The sequence below is a fragment of the Cryptomeria japonica genome, chromosome 3 (assembly GCF_030272615.1).
Source record: "Cryptomeria japonica chromosome 3, Sugi_1.0, whole genome shotgun sequence".
In the NCBI taxonomy this organism is placed as follows: domain Eukaryota; kingdom Viridiplantae; phylum Streptophyta; class Pinopsida; order Cupressales; family Cupressaceae; genus Cryptomeria; species Cryptomeria japonica.
In genome coordinates, this window is record NC_081407.1 from 237049643 (window position 1) to 237060634 (window position 10992).

Sequence of the window (10992 nt, forward strand, 5' to 3'; positions counted from 1 at the left end):
AAAAACACATTCGAGAAGAATATTGCTATAGGTTTCCTTGTTTGTCATGGTAATACACTCGTGGTTCAAATTCTAACCCTATTCCTCCTATTCAATATACACACAAAAACTCATCAGTCAACTTTTTTAGGAGAGGATACATGATAAAAATCAAAGAGGAAGTTGCAGACAAGAAATAAATTCACTTACTTCTATAGAAGTGCAGACACAGTTGCAGTGGGGTATGGAGGGAGAGAAGAAGAGAAAGAGGGATATGGTATGGAGAGAGAGAGAGAGAGAGAGAGAGAGAGAGAGAGAGAGAGAGAGAGAGAGAGAGAGACCTTGTATGCATTTGAGAGGGAGAGATGATACACTTACATGTGTACATATATGTTTAATATATTATATGTATATAAACATATTATATATACAATGTCATATTATACACATATTATATATTACATATATTATATGTATATACACATATTATAAATAGAATGTCATATTATACAATAGCACATACGCAGTGTTTATAGTAAAGGTAACGCGTATGCGATGTTTATAGGGAAACAAGCGCGTATGCGCTGCTTACACTATAAGTACCCCGTACGCGCTTTCTAAACCATATGTACCCCGCACATGCTTTTGATTGTTTAGACTTGGAAATAGGCCTGGATGACAAAGCTACGGATTGAAAGTTTGATTTCCCTCCATTTCTCTCATTTTTGACGTGTTTTATTTAATCAACTTGGTTTATCGACTTTGTCATCATCAGGTTTACACTTCATAAACTGGGTATTTCTAAAATTGCCACCATATTTTCACCCATCTTCTAAGCTTTCTAACCATATAATTTTTTTTCAATTTGAACAACAATAACATATTATTATTGAATTTGTTTTACTAGTGTCTCCATAGTTCTCACAGACATAGGTGCACCATTTTTTGAATAACTTTTGATATACTTATCCAAATTTTAAAAAAATTATATATTATTGTATTGCACTTGATTCTTTACAATTTTTTAAAAAAAAATTGTATTTTCGATTTGTTTAGTGCAACTTATGTTTCACGCTACGAACAAGTACCGAATTTTTCAAGATGTGCTCGATTGGAAAAATCATTAAAAAAAAATACTCAACAAAAAATTACAAAAAATACACATCTTCTAGTGCTCACTCTTAACTATCTTTCTGCCAAAGGATTTGTCAAAATACTAAATCTAACTATGATTTTTTTGATGCGCACGTCAGACACTATGTTATGTTTTTCAGAAAAAAAAAATAGGGTCAGTTTTTCGTGCGCGAAGAATTTGACCCCCTTAATCTTATCCAATTTTGAAAAAGTTTAGTATTTTGGAAACTAGATTCAGAGTACTACAATATTTTTTATTGATTATCTTCATATCTTGAGTGGATAACTTTCAAATTTTTCCTCCAAGTTCAGGTTCACCTGATTTCAGAAAAAAAAAGTGTCCACTTACACCCCCTTTTTTACCGCCATCTTTGTGCACTTACCCTTTAATTGTTTGGGTATATAGGTAACCTCAAAATTAAACAATTAAAATCTCCCAGCCGACATGGAGTTTGGCCATAAAAATTGGTCATTTGGAGAAGAGGATGTTAAAATTACCCCTGCAAAAGGATTTTATGTCATCTTTCACAAAATTTGACAAACAATGACTTCTTTGTGACTGGCAAGTAGGGGATGTCCAAGAGGGTGTTTGAAAGTTTGAACAAAGGTGACCAACACTTTCAACATTAAAACATTAGCAATAGTTGGTTTTTAGCTGATTATGAGGCTTTAGGCACGTGCAAAAATATAGGGGTAACATTGGCTCTAATTGGGGACCAGGACTGTAAAGGACTAGGAGAATCTAGAATGTCTCTGGGAAGAAGAATAGTGCCTAGCCATTGGGTAATAGAGTCAAGACAAACAGAGCACATGAATCTTCTTGCAGACGAGGGAAGAGGCAACAAAACAAAACTAATAAGCCAAAACCCACACTAAAACAAGGCTGAAAACTAAGACAAGCTACACCTAAATCACACCAAAAATTTATTTACAAAAGATCGGGCAAACAACCCATGCATCCAAGAATGCATCTGGTTGTTCATGTAAAGCCATCAACTAGTTGTGAGAAGTACATGTCAGTGCAGAAAACTGGTTGATATGTAAGTAGAATCATTCCCAATAAGTAACCTGCAACCATTGTAAAGAAGGATCCAATAACAACCCATTGTAAAAACTTCCTAAAAAACATATCAGGTCCAAAGAGACACTCTGCATCATAGACTTCTAGTTGCAACATGTCAACACCACTTGAGTGAGTTGATTCATATTAGAAATACCACAGTCTTCCATACGAATGTTAGAAAAATAAGCCATGCTTTTAATAGGACAACCTTCTTATAAAGTGCAAGAATGGTCTGTGAGAAAGTCCCTATCTAAATCTGAATTTTGACTCTCTAGACATTTATTTTCCAAGAATTCATTATAAATATTAGCTTCAAAACAAAATGATTCCAACATAGGATGACTATCAAACGGCTCATATTCACAATCAAATTTGAATATCTCTAATTCAAATCGCCTGTGTGATATCATAATAGAGGTGAATGAGTTTCCCTTGGTTTGAATTTCAATATTCTCAAAATTCTTCAATGTTTTGGGCTGCAACAATTCCGCAATACCTTGCATGCAATCAAACTAAAAAGACTCATACCTTGTCTGCATATCAATATGAGAGATACCCCCTACTTTTTCACCATAAGGCATCTTTTGTTTATGCTGATCTGTTATGCTTCCCTGATTAAAATTATTAGCTGAAATTGCATTAGATGTATCAAATGAAAAAGATTCAAATTCTGAAAAAGAGACATTTTCCAGCAAACTTCCATCTAATTGTTCATCATCAAATCCTTGCTCTATAGAAGAAGCATCTGAGCAAGTCATTAAAATTTATGATTGTGCAGTTTGATCACCCTCATTTTTAAATGAATTATCATTTTCAATATACAAATGACAAATCCCTCCAATGCTAGGAGAGCTATTTTCAATCACAAGAGGTTCTTGGAAATGTCCATCATTGAAGACTGTTAAATTTTGAGAATAAGAGATAGCTAGTGTTGATTTTGCTGCTTTCATAACAAGTTTCTTTTGTAGAAGCTCTTTCTTTGGATAAAACTTTTGATTATAAAGACAAATTTCAGATTGTTTCCTCGCAACACCTTCATCCATGCATTTCATTCCACTTAACAACATATCATCATCTACCTCAATAGTCTCTTTTTGTGCATCTTTCAAATTTTGTATTTTTTTACGCTTCAACTGAAATTTAATTTCAGTTTGCAATGCAGTGATAAAAACACATAGCTGATTACTTTCAGTTGGTTGGCAAGCTTGAGGAATTTTACCAACACAGCTATTAAATCTATCAATAAAACCTCTCATAGATTCATCATTTTTTATTTGAATTTGAAATAAATTCAACAGTAACTTACAAGTATCAACCACAGGTTGAAATCTTCCAAATAATTTTACCTTTAAGTCATCCCAGCTAGTAATGCATCCATCTTGCAAATTCTGAAACCACTCAGTGGCATTTCTAACAAGGCTATCAACAAACAGTCTCACAAAACCATTCTCTTCATGCACTCCAAGAATCCCACAGGTAACCATGACTACTTTAATGTGATCATCAGGATCTTGATTCTTATCTCCAACAAACTTTGGAAAACATTCCCTTGATCCTTTAGGAAAGGTTGAATATTGGGGCAAAGCAAATGGACCAAAATGAGTCCCCCATGGCTGAGTTGCAACTAAAGCCATAATTTCAAACTGGAATTCTTCAACCAAACATAAATAGAATCACCAATCTCCTTTAACACATAGATGTCTTTAAAACTTGGGAAAAAACAAAAATGACTGATCTTTTGATTTCGAATCCCCAGCGGAGATGCCAAAAATCTGTTGGTAAATAGATTTGTCCTTCTTAAATACCTTTCAAAATGACTCCTGAATGCCCAAATTGAAAGACAAAAACTAGAACCAACAGTTGAGTCACTTGCAATGGTGAGTGCAAGTTCCCTCTGAATTTTGATATGAAGGTACAACTCCCTTTGTTGGATAAAAATGTATATTTTCTGAATATGCTTTTAACCGGAAAAGAATAAAGACAACTATCATCTGCTCATAGCTATGACACAGATGCGAATAACAAATTTATAATGAAGTGAATGAAGATAAGTAAAACACAGTTTAATTAACCACACCCAAGAAAATACCCTTTAAAATAAATAAAAATGCTTCGGACTCTGATTGAGTCTCTCTCATGCCTCAAAGGACAAGGGGGATCAGAATGCTCAGACAAAGAGTTAACAACAGATTTATTTCAAAATAGAAATCAAAGTTTCAAAATCAAATGCATATACATAGTATGATGTAACAAAAAAGGCAATGAAAGGAAATTACAACAGAAACAAAGCTCATTGTAATAAAAAGAAAATATTGACAAATCCACAGATCAACAAAATCTTCTTCATTCTATAAATGCCCAAAAATGTGAGCTCACAGACTCAACACTTTTGAAAAACAAAACTGTGCAGTCTACAAAACAATGTTGCCCCTTCTTTTTTTACAACAGAAAGAGAAAAAAAAGAAAAGAAGAACCCTTTCTCCTTTCTTTCATTACATATATATAGCTGAGAATTTCAGTTATCAATAACTGATTCTTGAAAAGATTATTAATTAATATTTTCTTTTATCTTCTATCTTCTTTCGACAACTCTTTTTAATTTTGCTTCAAATCTTTTATCCTCCATTCCTTTTTGAAAAATATTTGAAGAGAATGTAATTTAAACACATCTAATTATGTGTTGACAGGAGGTCATTTATTTTATATCTCCATTTCAAATGTGACCTTCTCATAATAATATTTTTCTCAGAAATTTGTATAGACCCGTACTTAGAGATCAATAACGTTCAAACGCGATAATATTTTTCCAATTGCTCTAGTGAGGATTTAGAAAACTAGGTTTTATAAAACACGTCAAAAATTCATCCCGATCCAACGGTGCAGTTAAAAGATATTCCCCCCACACCGAGACTCATTCTTTTGTCTCAGAAAATCCATGGTTACAGGTTGCATTGAAAACTATAAACAATATACATGTCAAAACTTGCACATGGATCATGACTTTGAGCTGCCATTTGAAAGAATGCGCTCTATTTTATGACAAAGCTCTCTTTATAATAAAGAAGGATTGTAACTCTTCAGATTTTTTGTAATACCCTGAGTTGTTGAAACAATTCTTTGAAAATATTATCAACTGATATCCTTTATTATCAACATATGAATTAATAATTAAATCTGTCTTTCAAAAAACCGAATCTTTTTTTGTAACATGAAGGTTGGACTTTGTATGTGTTAGTGTGGCTATCTCAAAAGTCATCCAAACACTTTTACTCTCAGCTCGATGATCATTTTTAAAAACATTCACACTCTGAACCTGCGAACTTTGAACCTTGAACCTTGAACTTTGAACCTTGAACCTTGAACCTGCGAGGTTCAATAGTTCAAGTTCAATGACCAAAAATTACAAAGCCCAAAATTTGAACTTTGAACCTTTTGAACCCGCGGGCTTGAACCTGCGACCTTGAACTAAAAAGGTTCAATAGTTCAAGTTCAAAAACATTACAAAGCCTACTCCAATTGAATTTGAACTTTGAACTTGGACCCAAACTTTGAACTTTGAAAAGGTTCAAGGTTCAAGTTCAATGACAATTGTTCTTTTCGGCTGCCATAGAAAAACCTGCATAACGTTTTACTGGGAGTTTTGTTTCTTATGAAATTTTAACTGTAGAATAAATAAGCTAAGTAGAGCATAACGCAGAAATCATTTTTGCATGTGACACACAAAAAATTGAGATTTAATTGTTTGGGAATATAGGTAACCCAAAAATTAAACAATTAAAATCTCCCAACCGACATGGATTTTGGCCATAAAAACTAGTCATTTTGGAGAAGAGGATGTTAAAATTATCTTTGCAAAAGGATTTTATGTAATCTTTCACAGAATTTGAAAAACAATGACTTCTTTGTGACTGGTAGGTAGGTAGGGGATGTTCAAGAGGGTGCTTGAAAGTTTGAACAAAGGTGACCAACACTTTCAACATTAAAACATTACCAATAGCTGGTTTTTAGCTGATTATGAGGCTTTAGGCACGAGCACAAATATAGGGGTAACAGTGCCTTTGAACTTTTGCAATTTTTAGCTGAGATTTCTCTCAAGGTGGTTCTTCTAATTAAAGATTACATGATTTCTTTCAAAAATGATTGTTTGTTTAAATTCCCTTGGCTACTCTATCTCTAGTGCTAGGGGTTTTTTTGCAAGAAGAGGGTCCGGGATTCCTTCCTAAACCTCTCTTTTCTGATTAGGTGATTTTGATGTATCGGGACCCTTGTTCTTGCAGGTTGTTTTAAAAAAAGGGCATGTCCTTTTTTGGTTTTTGATGGTCTCACTGCTTGTGAGCTCCTCCTTTTTGTGCGCCCATGTAGTGGTTATGTAATGGTTCGGGCCTATCCCGGTTTAATCTATTTAGAACACTAAATATATCACTTCTTCCTTTGTTTACTCTTGAAGAATTCTGATTCTCTTTTTGGTCTCATGACCTTGGATTTTACTATAAGTTTTGTCTTCTTCTTCATTCTTTTATATTTATAGTTTTCACGAAAAAATTCCATTATTTTTCTAAATATGTATCTAGGTATTTTTTCGCATGACATAAGAAAGAACTAGGCAATCAAAGTAGTAAAGCATTTGATTTTTTTAATAATTATTATAACATGATTCAACCTTTGTGTTTAGTATCTTAACATTTTTTTTCCATCAAAACATCATTATTCAATAATTCTCCAAAAGTAGCCATCTTGTTGACCACATTCTTTACTCTTATACACTAATCACTCACACTTCAACTTCATGTATCTTCAAATTGTAGAAATTCTCTTTTCAATGTTTACAACTTGACTATCTTGATTTAATAAATATCTTAGTAAGCATCTTGTATAATCTTGTAAGCATCAATGGCTATATTTGTGCCCACAATTCTCAAGAACAAGCTAAATAAGGCTTGAGAGTTCTTCTTAGGTACCTTGGGACTTGCTACAACAATGGTCCAACTAGCTAGATCTTGATAACTAGTTTCTATAATCTTGTATATAAGTCTTTTCTTGTCAAACAATTCACCATCTTCATGCTCCAACAATAATCGTTGTTTTTATTAAACAATAGAATGAACAAAAAATAACATTGAATTTGATTAATAACTAGAAAGATCTGAAAAGAGAAATCTAGAATGTACAAAAACTCAAACAACCACATTATTGTAATAAATGACATCTATTTTTTTTTCAAAGCAACTGAAAACCTATTATAAAGAAACGAAAAATGCAGCATTTAATATTTAAAAAAAATAATAACTATATTACTTACAGCGCGTCTTAAACTGAAGAGAAGGTATAATTCAATCAATGCATAAAGATTGTCGCTTATCACACTAATAATTTTGAAATTGTTGATATATCCTCTAAGTACTAGGACGATTCTTGTATAGAGTTCCAACCCAAAAATTTCAACTCAACAAAAGAAGGCAAACATGGAACAGAGGGCTCAGAATTTGAGCTCTAATATTGTAGGCTCAGTCATTTAATTTTTGTCGAAATACATAATAATTTTGATAAAAACTATAGCAAAGCGTTATACGGAATTTATTGTGGAAAACTGAGAGATTAGCATGGTCGACATGGTCGACTTGAGACGGCGTGACGTGACTTGGTTGGTCTGTGCCAATAGCTTGGATTAATTTACCTTTTTTTTTCAGGGAAAAACTGAATAAAAGAGAACTTGAACTAAAACTGTCATTTATTCGTTTATCATGGAAGTATATTAAGAAATATAGTAAGTTAAAATAAGAGTCGGGGCCCTTTTAAAAGGATCACAAAAACAAAACCTTCGAAATACAACTCTAAGAACAGTCTTAAACTGTTGATCAAGTGATGCTTCAGCCGCATTTATGAAAAAAAAGGTTAAATGTAATAAAAATTTCTTGAGTAGAAAAGGATTCCAAATTTCTTGGCTGATTATTAATTGAATGCAAAATAGAATCGGCTTTTTGAAGTCTGTAAAATAATGTCAAGAATGTCATACACAATACACCCATGATAAATTAGATTAATCAGCACGTGGCCATTGCAGAACAACTGGGCTACGAACAACGTGTGTTCCTCCTTCTATGCACGTCCATCTTATTTCTCCGAACTGATGAGACACAGATGAAGATGTTACGTTGGTTACAAATCTCACACTATAGCTTGCTTTATCGTCCAGCTTTGTGAGCTCTAACGTCTCTGGTTGCACGGTTATTTTTACTCCGGGAGGGCTCTTCACGCTCGCTCGATACACGGCATGACCTTCTGCACCCACATTCGTCACTGTTCTTCTCTTCACCTGAATCAATTCCTTGCTAGAGTTGAACAGCACAGAGAACGATGGGTAGTTGAGATCTCCGACTTCCAAACTGGGATTCGGACAGGAAATTGATTTCTTGGTGAGAAGAGCAATCTGTTGAGAGGTGTAATTGAGCGTGCAGAGAAAGTTGACATAGTCCTCAGGTTCCAGATCATAAACAAGCCCGGGATTTACTGCACCTGTTGGGTCCACGTGACCGGCGCCAATGGCAAATGTGTCGGCTGCTTCCATGGTCGATGAGTCTCTGATGGCCTGCTCTGTATTGTCAACAATGGAAGAAGAAGTCATGAGGGCAGACTTAATGGCGGCCGGGCTCCACGTAGGGTGAACTGCTTTTATGAGTGCTGCAATGCCACTGACGTGGGGACAGGCCATGGATGTCCCTGATAGAAACACGTATGGCAAGGCTTTTTCTTCCACTTCCGCATATGCTGCCAATATGTTCACACCGGGAGCAATCATATCTGGCTTCAGAATATGTGGGTATGCTACAGTGGGTCCTCTGGATGAAAAGCCAGCCACAATGGGAGCAGATACGGTCTTTCCCACTACAGTCAATCCTGGGAGGCCCAAGACAGCAGTGGCATTAATCCCGGTGTTGTTGATATAGGCCTTGATTTTTTCTCCAGCTCTAAAACCCACATTGATAGCCGGTAGACCGTTAGTATTGGTAATCCGGTGCAGGTCACCATAACGCATTCCATTCACCACAATCATTCCTGAACCCCCTGCTGTCGCCACAACCTTGCCTTTCTCAGGGGTGGTAGAATCCCCTTGATCACACAGCACGATTTTCCCCTTCACAATATTTGGATCAAGGCCGCCAGCGAGGCAACGACTTGAGCTATTGTTGGTTGATATATAGACCAGAGGAAGAGGTCTCTCTTGAATTGTATCTTTAGCCTTGTATGTAGAAGTTCCCCTGTGTATATCTTGGTTGCCCAAGACTAGAGAAGCAGGGAAATCTCTGTCGATGGTGCTGGCACCCACGGTAGTAATCCAGGGGGCTGGATTACTGAGAGAAGACGAACGAGGTCCTTCATTACCTGCCGCGGCAGAAACAAAAACACCCTTCTCCATCGCCCCAAATTCTGCGATGGCTTTGACATCCTTGTGAAATGGCTGGTCTTCCGAGCTAATTGACAAAGAAATGATGTCCACGCCATCTGCGATAGCTTGTTCCATGGCAGCAGCTACATCTGCATCATCGCAGCCATTTGCCCAACAAACTTTGTAGATTGCCAGCCTGGCTCGAGGGGCCATTCCTCTGGCCGTTCCATTGGCGAAACCCAAGAAACTGGTCGCAGGCACTGCAGCCCCAGCAATGGTAGAAGCTGTGTGTGTGCCATGGCCGTCGTTGTCTCGAGGAGATTTATACTCCAGGGTTTGGTTGATGAGATCTGTCTTCTCGTAGCCTTTGAAAAAGTAGCGAGCTCCAATGATCTTTTTATTACAGTGCGAAGAATTGAACGCCCGCCCATTCTCACATCCGCCCTTCCATTTTGAAGGAATGGGTCCAAGGCCTTGATCATTGAAGCTTTGGCTTTCAGGCCATATTCCTGTGTCGATCACTCCTATGATAATGTCCTCGCCATTAGTTGAATATTTGGACCATACTCCTGACGAAGAAGAAGAAGCGGCCAGCCCCAGGAACTCAGGTGTTCGGGTGGTGGCGATTTGATTGAGAGAAGAGGGGATTACGCCCAAGCATCCATCTATATTCTGCATGGCTTCAGCCTCTGCTTTACTCATCCTCGCAGCAAAGCCGTGCAGTAGTGTATCATATGTATATAGCATGTCACTTTCAGTATCAGATGTTGAGACCTGGTTCAGCATCGAAGCATACCAGTGCTGGTGTAAATTGAAGTGCTGAGGTTTCATCGACTTCATCATGTGAACAATATATGGTTTTCTTGAATCTTCAGCTTCAGCCTTGCCTAAAAAGATGGGTGAGATTGTGAGAAGCATGAGAATCAGAGCGGCAAGCGACGCGTTGGCCATTGTTGGGAGGTAAGGAACAAAACGGGAAGAGAGGAGAATAGCAAATTGATATTTCAGGAATGGTTGATAGAGAGGGCTCTTTATAGGGAAGAATGGTATCCATGGACTTGGTCCTCGGTGATTCCTGGCTGCAGGCGCTCCGATAATTCGCAAATGAAATTTGATATTATCAAAGCCGATGTCAATGCACGTTCTAATGACCTGCAATAGATAAGGACTGTGTAATGGGCTCGTTGATAAATTAAATGTTTATAAGTTTGCTTGGGCATGAAGAATTAGAATGAGTCTCGGCAAATTTCAAATTTGAAACAGCCGGCGGCTTTATTAAAAACAAATGAACGTCATTGCTTAGAATGGAAGATGGGAGTAAGGACTGTTTCATGAACGCGTGTCTTCTAGACGGTCAATGTCACTAGAATATATGATGTAACGGAATTTTCATCTACGCGCAGCTCACAGAAGACATTAAACTGTAGAATTT

At 36.5% G+C, this 10992-nt stretch overlaps 1 protein-coding gene across 1 annotated transcript; it reads right to left on the reverse strand.

Annotated features, from left to right (window-relative positions):
- Positions 1-8169: 8169 nt before the first annotated feature.
- Positions 8170-10528, reverse strand: LOC131074333 (subtilisin-like protease SBT1.7). Its single transcript, XM_058010928.2, has one exon. It carries the CDS (start codon positions 10509-10511, stop codon positions 8214-8216), a length of 2298 nt encoding a protein of 765 aa, XP_057866911.2. The 5' UTR covers positions 10512-10528; the 3' UTR covers positions 8170-8213.
- Positions 10529-10992: the final 464 nt, after the last annotated feature.

Excerpts from the sequence above, each read along its gene's own strand:
- LOC131074333 (XM_058010928.2), bottom strand. The coding sequence starts at position 10,511 with ATGGCCAACGCGTCGCTTGCCGCTCTGATTCTCATGCTTCTCACAATC.